We start from the raw sequence: 18,127 nt of genomic DNA, 5'->3' as shown, positions 1-18,127 counted from the left end.
GAGTGAAGAATCGTCCTACTAGCTGTATTTTACATCCAGATTATTCTGTAGTTTTACAAAAAAAAGTCTTTATTTTGTAACAGATGTTATGATGTTATCTTAGAGAAATATTTGAAGTGGTGAAGCTTGCACAGTAGTGCTAAATTTTTATGTCAGTTACTGATTTTGATGAAATGTACTTGTTCATTGACTCCATTTTGCTCATTCAGAAGCGAACACCCTCTGAGTGACTCTTCTTCTCGTCCTTTTGTCTCTGAAGTTTTTGTGCAAGACCAGCTTTACAGGCTGTTTTCATTTTGATTTTTGCATCAACTGTGGCTCTGTTGGTCAGGCTCAGCACGCTTGCCAAAACAGCTCTTTCAACTGGTTTTCAAAACAGCCTTTCATAGGTCCTGTCCAGCTTCAGCTGCTGTGCCAGGACAGCTCTATTAACTGGATGGTAATGGCCTGGCCACCTCTGCCAGCACGGTCCCCTGGCTGCCTCCAGAGCAGCTGCCAGCACGGAAGGTGCCAGGGCTGCCGGGGTGGCTGGGGGAGCTCTGCTGGCATGCTGCTGTGCTCAACAGTTAGTGTGGGCCAGCGTTTAATACCGTTCTGTTGCTGGCTGTCAGGACTGTGGCTGTCATGACAGTCTGTCTGATATATGCAGTTGCTTCTAAGAGTAACTGTAGCTGGCTGGAAGCTCACCAGTGGCTGCAGCTGCTGCGATCTTGCATCTTGTGTGCAGAAACAGACTATGAAGCTGAGAAGTGTTAGAGAAACGATGTCTGTGCATTGTAAATAACAATCCTTGTAATGATGAATTGCCATTTGTAATTAATCAGGGTATAACATCTACTTTTAATGCTAGGGTTAATCCCCCCCCCCCCCCCCAGCAAACTGTATATCTTATTACTGTACTGTAAGAAACTAATTCTGGTCTACGTAGTGTTAACATAAGTGAATAATAACTTTCCTGGCAATAGTGACATTACCTAAATGTAAATGGAGCCCAATGTTGATTGCAAGTCTGAAGCCAATATTGTTTTGTAGGAAAGCAAGCGGTTTTGTATGTCACACTTGGCATTCAGTTTATGAAGTGAGACTCCTTTTCTGAAATCCTGGTACATTTTAATTAACTTTCTTCATCTTCTTGACATAGTTATACCATAGCCTGATCTTTTTTCTTCTGAAGTCCTTGTGAAGGAAGCTGAACAATGTATTGAAGAATTAACCTCTGCTTTGAACTTGTGAAACTCTGTTTCACAGCTAATATGTACCTTGTCTGTTTAGTTATTTTGAGGTGATTTAGATCATTCTTCATTGCATTTTGTTAAAGACCTTTAAAAATTTTCCTGAGTTGGTTGGTTGGCTTTTGAAATGCATTCAGCAAGTCTCCTCCAAAGAGACACAATTTTAAGGTACTTTTGATGCAGTATTCCCTATTCCTGTGAATCAATGAATAGTGAAGGGCTCCTGTTCTGTTTTTGTTTATCCCTAATTAGTTGTGTCCTTCAGTCCTCCAACTTTTGAAGGTTTAAAATTGGCTGTGAGAGCTTGTATAATGCCAAGCAAAGTATGTAGTCTAATGTAACATATCTCAAGTGACTATGCATAAATATGGAGTTGCAAGAAAAAGTGTATGGCACTTGAAACACTGTATTCCAAACTCACTTGCTGTAAATGCTTTCACAAAATGTATTATTAATATTTTTTGGTTCTGTTGAAACTGTAATATCATAATGCATTACAGCAATGTCTGTGACATAAGTGACAGCTTTCATCACTTATAAAACTATGCTCTAGTACATGCAGTAACGTTGCCTTTAGACTTAAACTGCAGTGATTGCATCTGGCAGTTGCATATGGTGAAACTTAGCTACTGCCCTTTTAATTAAATTATAGTTGGGAGCTTGCTTCTGGGAGCTTGCTGATCAACAGAATTTCACAGTAAAGCAACAGAAATGTAACTTATTGTAAGTAAGGGAATTTGCAGTACATGCAAGAGGAGGCAAGAAGTTGTTCTTGTAGCTAAAATAACTGATTGCAGTGTGCCATCTCTGTTGCTTCTGATAGAAAATGACTGCTGCAGAATCCGATCACACCCTTCCTCTCCCTTCCTTTCCCAAACAGCCCTAAGGAAATCTGAGGGAGGAAAAATAATGCTACTGTGTCATTTGGAGTATCTTCCATAGATGGTTGCACTGTGAGTGGAGTACTATGTTGGCCTTTTCATTCAAAAGAAAAAAAATGCCAAAAGTAGAACTTGTCAGAATGGGTTCTGGAGAGCCTCTAAGACCCAATTTCACCTCCTGTGTCTAGGCATTGCCCCTCCTTCCATAGTAAAATCAGGTCAACATCTTCACCACAAGACCAACATGCATGAGAGTGGCCTCATTCAGAGTGGTATACAGGACTGACAACCCTCACTGAAACATAGATATAATATTCTATGGATCTTGACAGGTAGACCCCTCTTTTGATCTGTTGAAAGGAGATCCTATATAGCATTTGAATCTCTAGCCCTGAAGCTCTCCCCAGTCAGGCTTTGACTTTCTCAGAAGGGCCACATGCACACCCCCAATTCTGAGCCTTTAGAATCCCCAAATTCTCTAATAGTTCAAATTTTCTCCTTCACAGAGCTTGTTTCTTTTGTGTTTTCTTATTTATAGCTTTTACTTTGTGAGGCACATTGTAGCTGTCACAAATAAAAGCACTCTGCCAAACAATTTCTAAAATTTTTTTTCTTCTAGGCAGAAGAAACAAATAGAGAAATTGTATACAGGTCCTCACAATTGCAGGCCTTATAGTAGCAGTTTTTTAAGTAAAACCACCTTTTCTTAATTGTCTAGACATGAATTTAGATGTTTGCTTTAGGCTGTTCAAATTTAAGTATTTTGGACATGGCTTCTCGGCATCTTTTTTTATTTTTTAATTGGAGCTGAGGGATTATGCTTGAGGAAACTCAGTTAAGACAACTTTGGCTTGCATAATTGTCTCAGCAGGTTAGTGACTCAGTGCCAAGCTCCATGAAAATTTAAAAACATTTGGGATTTAATGGTAGAAATTGTCAATATGAAAGTTTTCAGTGTACCATTTTCCTTTCAGGTTTTCTCAAAGCTGCTGATGTTATTGGATCATTTAAAAAATAGAAATAAAGAATCCTGAGGGGCATGCCTTGCTGTGTGTTGGAGAGCAAGGTTTTAGTATGGTCCAAACACGTATAGAATGACTCTTCTTTGTCTTAGTCATTATATAATAGAGATTTAAATACCCCGGTATTTTATATATTGTTATTGTGCTGCTTTATAATGAAATTAACCTCAAGGTTTCCTGCTCCAGAAGGCAGTGGCTCCATAATTGACAGATGGTGATAAAATCCCATACCTTTATTACCAATGTTAGTGCAGATTGAAATATGGATGTCATTGCACATCTCTGAAACAAACAGATTCAAACAAGCTTAACGAATCTAGATGTGTCTGTAGAATCTCTGTTTGACAAGGTCATATGCTCACATAAGCTAAGGATAAACATTTTTTAGGGATAAACATTTTTTACAACACAGAAAATGCAAATACATACCTTAATATGAAGGAGTTGACTTGCTGGCTAAATGTAATGCATGTCATAGCTAGCAGTTTTGTGCCTGCCTGGTACCAAGAGGCACGTATGATTTCACGTGATTGTCACCATTTCCAATAACCAAACTACTTCTAATAACTGAAGTACTTTGTAGATACCTTCATGTTCTGCTTGCACTGTCCACGATAGCCGTAACTTAAAACATTTTATGGACGTCTCGTTATTCTCTCATTTCCTTGGGTATATTCTTTTGGCTATAAACAATAATAATTCATGAATTGCATAACCGTTGCTCTGAGAATTGGTACTTTCATTTACCTCCTCTTACCTTCAGGCAGGCTCTCCTGTATCTCAACTCCATGTGTAAGCATGCTCTAGCGGATTGTGTAAGTAGACCCATATAGTACTTGGTAGGATGTAGATTTCCCATTTAGATGCTTGATTACAGCAGTTAGCCTTTGCACTGCTGTCCCCTGTATACCTGCCTGTTTTCACTTCTTATATAAAAGAAATTATTTTTCAGGTTAAGTCAACTCAGGTTATAGCCTTGTTTCACAGTACATTGTCTGTCATTCCCTGTGCTGGAGGGAGAGAGCAACTGAATGAATGGGAGGAAGAGGACAATGAAAAAAGTAAGCAACTGATGGGAGGAAGTGCCACATTACTTCTGTGGGATTTTCTAGAGGTAAAACCACAACCTTCCAGGTGTGAGAATACTTTTACTCCAGTAATGCTAGCTGGAGATGCAATTTTTTCCCAATCTTTAAATAAATAAAAATGTGAAAGGTTGGATTCCTGGACAAAGCAGAAAGGATTGAAAAAACGATTCTTATATTGTTCTGCAGTACAAACTGATCGAGTGAATTTGTAAGAACCTTGAGATTTGTGGTAGCAGCCACGTTCCCCTGTTGTTGCAGGGCAGCATGCCCGAGGCAAGCCTAAACCAGTCCAGGAGCTCTTCCTTACTGCTGTGTACCTCCTTTGCACATCCTTCAGGGTAGCCATGACAACCACCGCCTGGTCCTGGTGAACAGCTAATGATCTTGCTAACTGCTCAGTGCATCTCCTCTGCTCAGCTGGTGTTCACTGGTTTCTTTTTGGAGGGAGAGCTGTGTTGATTTTCTAAATTGTTATAACTAGTTATGCAGTCCCTCCCTCTTTGATATTGTATTGTTTGATATGATTGCCAGCAAGGCATCATCTAGAGTAAAGGTGCCTGGGGCAATTATCGTGTTTACTAACTGGCAAAGCAGTAGTGGCTGAATTTCACCAAATTCGTATCCTTTCCTAATTAATCTGTCACAAACATGATACAGTTTTGGTTGGGTTTGAGGGGAAGGAGGAAGCAACCAGCTCCTACCTAGGCACATAGATAGTGTTTTTTTTCCTCTGACCAGCAGGGCTTGCTCCCTAAGTAAATTCATCTCTCGCTTTATAAAATTATTCTGCCAGACTTCTGTCTGTTCCTGCACATGCTCTTCTTTACAGGAGAGAATGTAATCAGTCCTGTTACCACACTTGCTTTTCTTCCCAAGCTTTTCTTTTATACACTGATCAGAAGGAATCAGCAGGTTTTCTCATTTGTGCTTCCCACACCTTTGGTGTTTAGCTTGCGTGTAGCCAAGAGTAATCTTTAAGGCAACTAATCTTAGTTTAGTCTCTGTGTGCTGAGGAACTAAGGCAATATATCACAGCTTTATTTTGTAGGTTTTTAAAGCCATAAATGAGTTTCTTTATAAAACCCACAGTCTGTAAAGGTGTAAAAGACAAGGCAATTATAACCCCTTTTTTCAACCTGTCTGGCATGCGCAAGGTACTAGAATTCAACCCTTAATTGAATTTTTGGCACCTTCCTACATTGAGTCCAGTTCTCGCTGTTTCAAAGTTCACGGTACTTCATGTCTGTGAACTCAGTTTGAGTTTGTTGATATGATCTCTCAAAATACCTTGGCTTACAGAGGATGCTTGCCCCTTTTGAATTTTTCTGAAAGCATATGTAACGAACTGAATAGTTCAGAGTTTGTGGGTGTGAGGGGGCGATGTTGTTCTACTTCCTCTTAGTCATTCCAGCCTTATGCTTGGGGAAAGGCGAGAGCTATAGTTAATCAGTCCTGTATTCTAGCCTATGAATATTTTTCTTCAAACGTTATTAAAACTGGTGTTCCTTCTGCCTGTGTACAGGAGTACATCTATGCTGGCCACAGGGCAAATGAACAGGAATGCTGCCCTTAGACTGAGCTGGTTGTGACCTGTTGTGGAAATGTAGTAGGCTGAATTTCAGGACTGATGAAATATGTGCAGAAGGTTTCTGAAATTTTGAATGAAAAAGTTTCCCGGGAATTGAACTAGTCATTACCTCAATGCAAGTACCTACTGAACGACATATATCTGGAATCTCTTTTTTATTATTTTAAGTAATGTGTGAGGGAAGAGACGAAAAATAAGAAAAAATGAGAAAGAGGAGTGCCTTTCATTTAAGTTGTCTCCAGGAAACTCTTAAACCCTGTACAGAACAGTGTCCAAAGACAAAAGAAGCCCCCAGACGAAACAGGCATGTCTCTGTACCCAGAGGAGAAACACCAGAAGAATCATATAGGAATGTCAGACTGAGCAGAGTTGGTGTTCAAATAAAGAAGTGTATGTGTGTTGGAGAAGCCCATTTACATTGAATTTGTGGCAAAAGTCGCCAAATAACACCTGCACAGGTATAACAGCGCAGTAAGGTCTCATCTGGAGGTACAGGTGTTTCTCAGGTTTTTGAAGCAATACTGCATTGTTTAGTGTTCTGTTGCTGCTTTTTTTCCCCTGAGGACAGCAAGCAAGAACAAAACTAATACTCTGACAAACCTCTGTAGCCAGCGATGATTTGTGATACGCAATTGTTTTTCAAAAAGAGGCTATTGCAAGGAGAGTGTTTGTGTGTTTGCACTGATTCTTTGATTGCCTGGTAGGAGAGAGTGGTGTTCAAGCATCAGTTAAAATAAAACAAAACTTAGATTCTGTCTGAGACTGGCCCTCAAACAAGAAATTCCTGTCTTTGGTCTTAACATCTATGTGATTGAGGAGTGAAAGTAATTTTAACAGCTTTTTTTCATTCATATAGGTAGCGAATAAATGCAAAATGCATGCAGTAACATTTGAAACTAATGGTTCTTGAGTTTTAAACATTGTTCAATGTGGACTTTGACTCCTTTTCAGCTGATGCAGTATTATTTAACTAGATTTCAGTGATGCAGAACAGCAATGACAGACTGTACTGCTGATGACTCTGAGGAAGAGCCTAAAAAGACTGACTAAAAAGTTTGATGATACTCATGGGAATTGTTTAACTTCCTGGCCATACATTACATAATGTTCAGCTTCATTTCCTTCACTTAAAGTATGTTTTTGAATAGGGTACAGTCAATTTAAAAAATGCTCTCCATACTGCTGCGGAAACAAAACACAGTGCCCTCGACACTTACTGAAGAGAGATGCTGAGAACATGATGCACCATAATAAGTGCTCAGCTGTTCATTGGATCAAGACCTGCTGCATGAAGAGGCATGAGGAAGCATAAAACCAAAAGTAATATAGCCTAAAGTAAGGCAGAATCAGAGAGGCAGTAACTGTTATGACTAGAATGATAATTAAGAGCTGGATTCCCAGTTGTCAGTAGAACAGTGTATGCTTGTACCAGAAGTGCAAGAAGAATTGAACTGAAGAATTTACCATAGGCATCTCAGATTAGATAGATAAGATTAGACCATTTTCACATTGGCTGGCGAGGACTGATCAGATGTCTGTTCTGTTTTACAGCCTTCTCCCCCCAGACCATCACCCGCGGATCTTCAGTTTGCTTTAAAACATCTTCCCTTGCATTGTACTCTTATTCATACACTGTGAGAAAGCCATATTTTCACAAATATCTTGAGAGCACTGCCAGCAGAAGAGCTGGTCGCATCCTCTGCCTGTACCTGGGTGCTCATTCCGACCTCCCTGACTCTCTTCCTTTTTCCTGGATGTGTGTATGGGGAACTTCACTGTGAACTCTATTAGAAAACCTCTCTAGACTAAAAGTGATGTGGAAGGGGCAGGGAGGAAATCTAAATTGTTTGGCTTTAACTCATTCCTGCTGGGAACTTTAATTCTGCACAGCATAACCTCTTGCATTGCCATCAGTGGGATTTAAGCACATATTTAAAAACTAAGTTTGTTTGGTACTTTGTCTTGTAAGAGCATTTCAGTATAAATTTTATTTGTCCCCATCTATGTGCTTACTCTATTTTCTGTCTAATTAAATAATTAAAAATATCATAACTTGATTATTTCACATGAGGAGCTTTTCTGGAGTGGTCAGGAAGAAAGATGACTTTGATTTGTATATAATTTGGTTTTTTTAGCATTGTCTGATACCAAATATTTTATTAGAATTCAAATAGTCTAACCTACATGTTAAGCACTCTTTTCAGATGTATAAATTTTCCCCCTCCTTCCCCCCTGCAGTTATTTAAGCCTGTCTGGCAATAGCACATATGACAAAGATCAGTGATGGAGTGCTGAATAGCTGCCTCTGCAACTAAAAGGCTGGGGAAATTTCCTTTTTTAAAATTGAAGATTATCTTACATCTGTTGTAACCTTGTGAGGTCTCAAAATGAGCTCAAACAGTTCTTGATACAGGGGGGGAAAAGCTTAGCTCTCTGTATAATTGCACCCACATTGAGCAACACAACTTGTTTGCTTAAATTAGAATGTGAGATTCCCCAGATTTGCAGGCCAGTTTAAAAGCCACGATGATGCTTTGAGTTCATCCTCAACAAAAGAAAGATGAGCTTCTGCGTATCTATTTTCTGAGTACCGTTTTTGACACTGCTATAGACCTCCTGCGTGACGTAAGTTTATAAGCCTTTCTTGCCTTGTACAGCTTTTAGGATGAGACTAATAGCTGGGCTCAGTCTATCAGTGATGTGCTGAATGAAGTAATATGTAACATTGGGAGAGAGGCATGATCTGTTTTTTTTAAATAAAGAAATCTAGAATGCCTATGATCACAAAGAAAACAGAAATCTAGTTATTTTCTATAACAGAAACCTTAATATCCTTAAGTCAATAACTAATAAATGGACAGGTTAAAAAAAAAATCAACTGCTATTAAGAAAAGCAGTTATCGGGGAAGTTTGTGGTATGTAGATCATGTTTTGGACAATAAAAAGACTGTCTCAGTCTTTATGAAATAAATAGTGATGGTCATGGCTCAGACTCAAGTGTTTTCCATTGGGCGGCAGTGAAGTGCTGGATAGTTTTATAAGTGTACTGAAATATGTAGTCATCAAGTGATAAGCACAATATGAAGCTGGTGCTTTAGGCTTATATGACTTATTCTGTGCCATTCTTAAATAGAATAAGAGCCTTCAGTGGAGATTTTTGATATCTTGCTAAGAATCAGAGAAAGATTGATCAGGTAGTCTAGAGAGATGAAGTGATGCCAGCATAGAGGAAGGCTTATTAGAAATGGAGAAAAGGGGCATATTTCTTACATATATGGAAGCAATCATCAGAAAGGAGACGTGGGGCAGGGGAGAAGCAAGGCTCTAGCTACCGTGTCGCACTAAGAGCCTGTCCTTTTCCCCTGAAGCGTGTGTGATTGCTGCACCGGTTCATCTATTTAATTTTCTCAGTGCAAAAATAAACAAAAGGCTGATCCGTGGCTAGGGGACAGGAAGAATCTTAACTAGTGACTGCATCAGTTGCTGCCAAGGCACGTATGTGTACCCTGTTGCTTTTTATATTTTCTCAGCTATAAAATGTGAGTAATAATGCTTAAATTATGTATCATTCAGTGTTGTGCGAGTTAATTAGATAATGCTACATAATCTTTTGAAGATGAAATGCATAATATAAGTGTTGTATAAAGCTTACTAAGGGTCTCTGTGTCAGGTATATAGAAACCCATGGTAACTGCAGACACTGGAGAGCTGGGAAGCATAAGGCAGAGGCACTTGGGCTGGCTGCATGCAAATTGACTTTAGTCGAGCAACAGAATAGCACATTCACACAAATTCGTCCCATGCTGACAAGCCCTGCACACTGGCACAACAACATGTAAACACTTCTGGACTAAAGCTTTTAGTCTTGTACTGTGTAACCTACTGCTTCAGGAATCTTTGCTTTGTTATGTATTAGAGATATCGTAAGTGGCAAAGAGAAGTAATTGAAATGCGAGCTCTATTGGCTTGATATTTCTGACCCAAGACACTTGGCAGTATTGGGTCAGGTGCCAAGGCAGCATGAAGTTTAAAGGAAAAAATGGAAGGATGGAGACATACGTACGCTGCTCCAGGAGCTGGAATTTTAATATCAGTAGTTGTGTGATGAGCTAAACTGGGATAGAGTGAGAACTGTTGCTTGCTGAAGCATTTTAGCAAAGCTTGGAGGATGGATTAGTCAAAAGCATTAGTGCTAACCCTTTTTTCCATTTAGTTTACTTTCTTGTGTCCCCTGTTGGATCTTTCGCACTGGTGTGTACAGTAACTTTATCCTCTAAAGATCTCTGAGCAGGTGTTGTCTCTTAGCTAGCATAACTACCCAACTTTTCACCATTATTTACTAACAAAAGGGAATTCATTTGGTAACTAAGGCATGATTTTTTTTTCTTTCAAAGAATTTTTGGATGCTTGCCATGTGTTTTGGAACTAAGCAACATCATGGTACGTTTCGTTTGTCACCGGTGTCAGCAAGCTCTCTTACAGTACTTGAAGTAGTTTTGCCAGTTGGGGCTTAGAGTGACTTAGAGGAATAAGTTGCATCTTACTGGAAGGTCAAATGAAAGAAATGCAGATTTGTAGGTCTCCTTGGTGAAAAAGTACAGAAACACATACCAATTCCAGATCAGCATTGCTTAACAACAACAGCAGCAAAATTAAAAAGTAAAAGTAGGAAAGGTGTTGCTATGTCTTTGAGGTCTTTTTCTATAGAAGCTGTGTTTTGTTAATCTATGGCTGAAAGATTTCAAAAACATATAGTTACATAATGAAGTAGGTTATTTTTTTGAAAATAGATCGTTACTTCAGTTTGAACAGTATGTGTATTAGTGTCTCCTCCAAATAACTGAACTGTGCATTGAACTGACTAGTTTTTTTTTCCACACAGATTTAAGACTAAGAAGTTTACTATCCTTTTTTCTCTCAAGTTGAATCTTTTATTACTTAAGGTTAACTTATTTTCTCTAAAATTTATCTTGCAGATCTTAGAATCTCAAGACATGTATTTCCTTGGACTGTTGTCCTTGCTTGTTTTGCAAAGCAAAGCCTTCAAGACAAATTTTCCTGATGAAACCATTGCTGAGCTTTCTGTGAATGTTTACAATCAGCTGCGAGCTGCAAGAGAAGATGAGAATATTCTTTTTTCTCCTCTGAGCATCGCAATAGCCATGGGAATGGTAGAGCTTGGAGCCCATGGAACCACTTTGAAAGAAATTCGACATTCCTTGGGTTTTGACAGCTTAAAAAATGGTAAGGCCTTTTGATCATGTTTTGCTATGTGGCTTTTTGTCTTAAAGAAACAGATGGCAGTGCCTGAACGACGATGGAAGAGGCCCGGTCATGTCCATGGGTTATTAATCAGTAGGCTTCTTGGCATCCTGTTTGATGGCCTGAGTATGCTGAAGCATGCTTCAGTGGGTTCTGCGTAAGCTGAGAGATGCTAACGTACAACCCTGGCTTGGGCACCTGAATCTTAAGCAATTGCAGTTAATTGTTGTTCTTGGTTTCAGTCTGCAAAATAAACTTGCGTTTGCCTCTAGAGTTATAAGAAGATTTTTAGGAACATCCTTTTTAGGGATCATAATGAAACTTGAAAAGGAAAGCAGTAGTTTTAGCAATATTGCTTATAAGAAAGTATGAAAATCTTAGTAATTTAACTGGAAACTTCTCTTACTTTGACACAACTTGTTTGGTTCTTGTAGGTAGAGCCTGTAGGTTCTTTACCCTAATTCTGTGTCGCTAATGTTCTGTCTGCATTGCATAATGTCACATACAGGTATACAAGCTAATTTAGGAAATATAAGCATCTTGGCTGTTTCAGCATGATACACCATGTGTCCCCATCAGCCTTTCTGAGAAACAGGATTAATTTATTTAGCAGAGAACAATACTACCACGCCGTCCCGTTTGTAGTATGGGATGAGCTAAGTCATGCATCTGGATGTAGTGCTGCGCTGTGGAGCGCAAGCACGCTCTGTTAGTGCAAGCAACTATAATATGACTGCAAATGGAGGGGATGAGTGAATGGCAAAAAATGACTTTGAAGATGCAATTTCTATGAATTTTGATATCAAAGCAATTGGTTTGAAACCTGAATGAAATTTCTTATTCATACAACGTACTGGACTTTTAAGTCTTCGGTGAAAGGGTCTTGGGCAGGAATTTCTGAATACAGTGTTCAAGATGTGTTCAACAATACCACTGCACAGATGGTGCCTCTCTGTGGAGACTACAGCACATATTTAGTTCTACAGTTTGTCTCTAAAACATTGATAAATTATCCCTTAGCTATAACTGAAGAAGTTATGCAGTTGATTTGAACTGGGCCGTTCGCTCTTCTTGCATATGAGTGGTATTCAGTGAAAGTACTCCAATGATTTCTGCTTGGAATATATCATTGCATTCAGTTTTTAAGTTGTGGGGGTTTTTTGTTTTGTTTTTAAATTAGAAATTTCAGCTTCAGGTAGACAATGCAACAGTACAAGCTTCCTATCTTAAAGCAGACTATTGTAAACCTACTCAGAATTCCTCATTACCCGAGCAAATGATTCTGTACTACCCCACACGGGATCCTGGGAAATTCTAGACCTGTTTTTTGCAGAGAGGAGTCTGTGGGGAAGTCCTTAGCTTCAAAACTTGAAGTTCATTTTTCCTTAAAGAACTGGCTTCTAGGATGTAACACAAATTCTGTTAAGGATTTGTGGTGGCAAGACATACAAGTGTGACTTGTAAAAATAATTTTTTTTTTATTACTCTTTTGATGTTGAAAAGATTACCATTAATAGCTTTGTCTGTGATGGGATCCAAATGTCTCCTTAATTATGCTAATTATCGGTAGTAGAAAAAATAAGCTCTAAATAATATGTTCTGCCCTGTAGATTGTTCTTTCAGATCTGGAGGTGTGTGTAGGTTTACAAACAAGTTTATTTAAAAAGAAAGACTTTTTTTTTTTAATAAAATGTCTTTGTGAATTTCCAGCAGAAAAAACATGGAATAACTTTCTTTTCTGAAACACTGAAGCTGTTTTTCTTTCCTCAGGTGAAGAGTTTACCTTCTTGAAGGACCTTTCTGATATGGCAACTACTGAAGAAAGTCATTATGTTCTGAATATTGCTAACTCTCTCTATGTGCAGAATGGATTTCATATCAGTGACAAATTTTTGCAGTTGGTGAAAAAATACTTTAAAGCTGAAGTAGAGAATATAGATTTCAGCCAAAGTGCAGCTGTAGCTACCCACATCAATAAGTGGGTAGAGAATCATACAAATAGTAAGTCCACGTCATTCTTTTATACACTTCCTGCAGTAAGTGTTTGTGTTTCCAAAGTTATACAGTGTTGTTGAATTGTTGCCTTGGCTTTTATCTGTTCTGTTTGAGACTAAAGTATCTCCTCCCATAAAAGGAATTCTAGTGTCAGCTCTTTGTGAAATTATACTTTTTTCCTGTGCAGGAATGATCTGTGTTAAGCAATATTAGCCATTGCTAATCCTATAGTAGTATCTATCTGAATATTTTTTCCCCTGTCTTACTATCTTAAAGTACCTGTAACATTTATTGAAGGAGAATGTTTTAACGGTAGGCATTTTAATAGTATTTTAATAGTAATTTTGGTATTAAATTACAAAAAAAAATAGATAAGTACTATTGCTAACTGCAGAAGAGTTGTCTACAAAGGGGTTATTGGCCTATGGTTTGGATGTGTGGAGTATCACTAGTTCTCAGAGAAACTCATAGTTACAAGGTGCTGAGAAATAGAATACTGCTGAATACAAAAGATAATTTTGAACCACAACATCAGACCCTGTAATGTAATCTTTTCCAATGTGAGGAGACTAGATAGCATGTTGAGAGAGTAGTTGATTTTAGGAAGGCTGTCAATAGAGTTTCACAACAAAAAATTGCAGCAGGGGAGTAAGCACAAAATTAGCATTGTAAATTTGCATATTCAGATCTGTGTGATGTAGTGCTTGCTTCGCTTATGGAATCCCAAAGATGTGTCATTTTCTGAATACATGCAGAGTCTCAAGGTATGGGAGTGAAATAGTCCCCCGTTGCAGGGATCAAAGCATCATCTCATTCTAGTTCATCTGGCATACTCTGGAGGTTGATACTTTTAAGAGTAATTCAACAGGGGTCTGGCTCTAACATCAGTTATACCATTGTAAATTTGAAGGTATCAGAATCCCCTGTAAGGAATTAACACATCACCATGTAGTCTAACCATTTAAGAATCCATAATCCTTTATGGACATGTATGGCACCAAAGTGGAAAAACACCTCATATAATGCTTTCATTGAATTTTGGAAATGATCTGTTTTTTCCAAGGGAAAATGGCAGCTATTATATTCATAATAAATTCTGCTGTTTATCTCAAGCTACAGGAATAGAGGGAATGTAAGTGATGCAGCAGATTGCAGGGTGTTTTCAGAGAAACATGGTGTCTGTCTGAAGGAAAAGTAAAACTCTTTGTTTTAGAAAGCACAGCAAGTTCTCCTGCTTAACACCTGCCACATGTGCTGACCGAGCTTGTAACCATTGCCCTGGAAGGAGCTGTGCAGAACTAACAAAGGCAGCTGTGGGTCTTTTAGCATTAGGTTGCGATAGTAACAGTCCCTCAGCCTAGTCTCTGACCACTAGATCTCATTCTCTCCTGCCTGCCAGCTCTGATGGAGGAGGCTCATTTTCTCATTAGGAAAGGGGTACAAGACAGGCAGGTTTCCAATTCCAACATGTTAAGCATGATGGGAGGCCTGGAGCAGAAAACATAACTGTCAAAGGTTTCTCTGGCCGGAAAAATTCTTAGCATTACATTAGTGTATTAACACGATGTGGCTGAAGAATATAAGGGAATATGATGTACCAAATAGAAATAGAAAAACTGGAAGTGTATTCCTTCTTAATTTTTCCTTTTTTTTTCCAACCATGGAGAGTGAGTATGGCAGTATCGGTCACATCTCATTTCTAAGAATGTTCTAGATAAAATGAAGTACAAACAGCAACCCAGAAGAAATACTGCCCTATGATACAGAAATTTCACACCAGTTAGTCAGTGTCATATGCTCCAGAAAGCAGAATTAATTTGTATGTTAAACCATGGATTAAGAAGTAATAATCAGACTGAGGAGTGTGTTTATTTTAACACCTTGCATTGCAGTGTCAGTTAAAAATAGAAGTGAGCAAGACAGCTATCTGAAGTAGGCTGTAATTCTTCAAGAGTAGTGACAAATCTGGTCAGTGCACCAAATTTAACAAACTCGAAATTATTTTGCTGAAAAGCAAGCCATTTAAGATGAGCTAAAGCAGGTAACAGACTGTATTCTGATGTAAATGACTTATTTAGGAGTAGGAGCAAAGCAGCTGCCATGCTCAGCTGACTTACCTCCCATGAATAGAGCAGATGCTAGATGTTTTTTCTCTTTTGCTTCTCAAGAGCTAATGTCAGTGGAACAAATACTGTGAATTTATGTGGGGTTTTTATGATTAGTCCTTACTTTGAAGTCATCAGGACATTACTGAAACGGAATGCTTCCTTCAGAATTGGCCCAGGTGTGAAGTTCCAATGGATATTCTTATACACTTTAAATTAAGCACCCATTTAAGTGCTTCTTTGGATTGGAGCCAAAGTTTGTAGAAGTTCTGACCTTAAAACGATAGTGCTGAACTGTATTATAGCACTAGTGTAAACATTCCTTATGTGACCCCTTTTCCACTTGGTTTCTTTGTGGGGTATATTTAAGTAGTGATCAAGAAACAGTTGACTAACGTGTGCTTGATGGAAGGGTTTATGCACCTACACTGTGATTTAGGTTTACAAAACACTGGCAGTTTAATTTGAGATTTAATAAAACATCTGAATTGGAAATTACACGTTAGCACAGCTTTTTGTGTTCTTGCATTTTTCAAGCTGTCTTAAGTTTTGATTTAATGCTCAATTTGACATGCAGACTGACAGTTGGTTTTCCTCTTAGATATGATCAAAGATTTTGTGTCTTCGAGAGATTTTGGTGCTCTAACTCATCTGGCTCTTATCAACGCAATCTACTTTAAAGGCAATTGGAAATCACAGTTCAGACCTGAAAATACAAGAACTTTTTCTTTCACTAAAGATGATGAAAGTGAAGTGCAGATTCCAATGATGTACCAGCAGGGAGAGTTTTACTATGGTGAGTTGGACCTTTAGCAATTTAAAGCTAGTAAGTCTTCCCTTAATAGGTTTGTTGCAGTAATACTCATTTGTATTGTTGTCTGTTCTTTCACCTAGAATTTTAAATGTGTTTGTCCAGTGAAGGCACTCTGATTTTGATGTCTCTTTTTGTAATGTGTTTGCTTGTGTATTATAACTAGATAGCAACAATTATAATGACCTCTTTCTTGATTACTTTTTTAGGTACGTGTTTGGTGCCACATGGTGGATTTCAGAATGTTTATCCATTATATCTAACCTCTCTACAATTCTTGAGCTAGTCCTGCTTAGCACTAAAATATTTTTCTTGTGCTGTGCTAAATATTAAAATGAATAATGTTTGCTCATTACTGTTGTAATAACCTTAGAAAGGTAAAATAGGGGTTCTTTGAACAGCAGAACTAATGGTCATTTTTATCCTGAGCTTGAACTCCAGGTGGGTTCTACAGTGTCTAGCATTGGCAGTATTTCACTCAGTCTCATCATTGAAAAATTATCTGTCCTGAACAAAAAAACCCTCTGCCTATTTCCACGAAAGTCTTGGCAGCCTTAACAACTTTTAGACTTCTCTCTGTCTAACCAGTGGAAGTTAGGTAGTAGGTTTAGAGTGTGATTATCTACAGACTGTGTGATAAGCTTGTTTTCTTTAAGAAAGCAGATGTAAGCCTCAAATCCTGTGATGAAGAAACCAACATAAATTTTATACAGAATAGAATAAAGAGGGTCATTTTTAGTTCCAGTATCTAGTAAATACTGCCTAGTATTAGCCTTCTATTTTTCCCCTATCTCCAGTGAAGACAAAAGAAAATACTTCTAATGGCTTTTTGTTTGTTTGTTGTTTTTCTTTTGTAGGAGAGTTCAGTGATGGCTCCAATGAGGCAGGCGGTATCTATCAAGTTCTGGAAATACCATATGAGGGAGATGAGATTAGTATGATGATCGTGCTTTCCAGACAGGAAGTTCCACTGGTCACATTGGAACCACTGGTCAAAGCCTCGTTGATTAATGAATGGGCTAATTCTGTAAAGAAGCAAAAAGTGGAAGTGTATTTACCAAGGTGAGAATATGCTCCCATGTCAATAGAAGGGGAAGGTCGGCATTCAAATTGATCCGAGTAGCAGAGTAGGTAAAACTTGAACATCTTGATCAAGTCTGCAGTTACGTAGCACCCGTGTGAAGGTTGCTTTGACAAGAAAGCCCAGGGGGCGTGCAGTGCAGAGTGATGGTTGTTTGAGCAACAGATGAGCACTGCATTTGCATCCCTTTCATATGTAAGCTCCAGAAAGGAGAATTTCATCATCAGGAATATATCCACTCTGAATGATGTTCAGACTATTGCAGAACTCATTATGGATAAATTCCATTTGGACAGGAGCCATAGAAATATTGCAAGTCTGAATTAACAAAAGCTAAAATGTTTCATTTAGGTCCTAATTAGATTTCTATGTGCTGCTAATTTAAAAAGTTCTAATGGTATGTGTCTGTGTAGATAGAAATGGTTGAGTGTTGAGCGGTAATTCCAGTCAATTTGTGTCTTTTGTCTTTTTTCTTAGTTGTAATAAGTGCTGGTTTCTTTTTCCTTAGAGGAGCAATAGAATAACAAGACATTACTACCAGAAGGGATGAAACTTCTGTCAGTTCATTTGTAGACATAAGTTGTGTGTGCTCAGTGGCATATTTGCTCACATATACCACTTAGTTATCTTTCCTAGAATTCTGTTTCATCTACCTTCAAATATTTTTTCATGCTTGCCCTACACTTGACTTAGTAACAGAGTTGTTTACTACTAAATGTCACTAATAATGTCTAGTTGGATCATGATGTCCTTCAAGTGATTCATAATGATTTCAGTGAAGTGTTTATATAACAATATGGCACAAGTTTGATGTGGATCACTTCTACTTACTCTGCTTTTGTGGCACTGTGCAGCGGGTACGTGGCAGCAGAATAAATGAATTGTAGTGAATCCTTTTAATCATTAAAATAGTTCTTTGTTTTCAGGTGACTTGGAATTTGAGTTTGTTATATTTCACATGTAAAGAGAAGGGCAAGAATCCCTGCGGTTTATCAGCTTCCTTTCCAAAGCAAAGACCACTTTCAAGAAGCTAACTGCAGCTGAGCACAATAAACCAAGGCT

At 38.3% G+C, this 18,127-nt stretch overlaps 1 protein-coding gene across 1 annotated transcript in view; it reads left to right on the top strand.

Annotated features, from left to right (window-relative positions):
* Positions 1 to 18,127, top strand: part of SERPINI1 (serpin family I member 1) — a 53,171-nt gene that overhangs the window by 15,953 nt on the left and 19,091 nt on the right. Inside the window, exons 2-5 of the mRNA XM_050902770.1 lie at positions 10,788 to 11,055; positions 12,844 to 13,074; positions 15,775 to 15,969; positions 16,842 to 17,046. Of these exons, the coding sequence (XP_050758727.1) occupies positions 10,806 to 11,055; positions 12,844 to 13,074; positions 15,775 to 15,969; positions 16,842 to 17,046 (881 nt within the window). The 5' untranslated portion in view covers positions 10,788 to 10,805. The remainder of the gene's footprint in view (positions 1 to 10,787; positions 11,056 to 12,843; positions 13,075 to 15,774; positions 15,970 to 16,841; positions 17,047 to 18,127) is intronic.

The sequence above is a fragment of the Gymnogyps californianus genome, chromosome 10 (assembly GCF_018139145.2).
Source record: "Gymnogyps californianus isolate 813 chromosome 10, ASM1813914v2, whole genome shotgun sequence".
Lineage (NCBI taxonomy): Eukaryota > Metazoa > Chordata > Aves > Accipitriformes > Cathartidae > Gymnogyps > Gymnogyps californianus.
The sequence above is the reverse complement of the archived record's forward strand: the minus strand, read 5'-3'. Positions and strand labels throughout refer to the sequence as shown.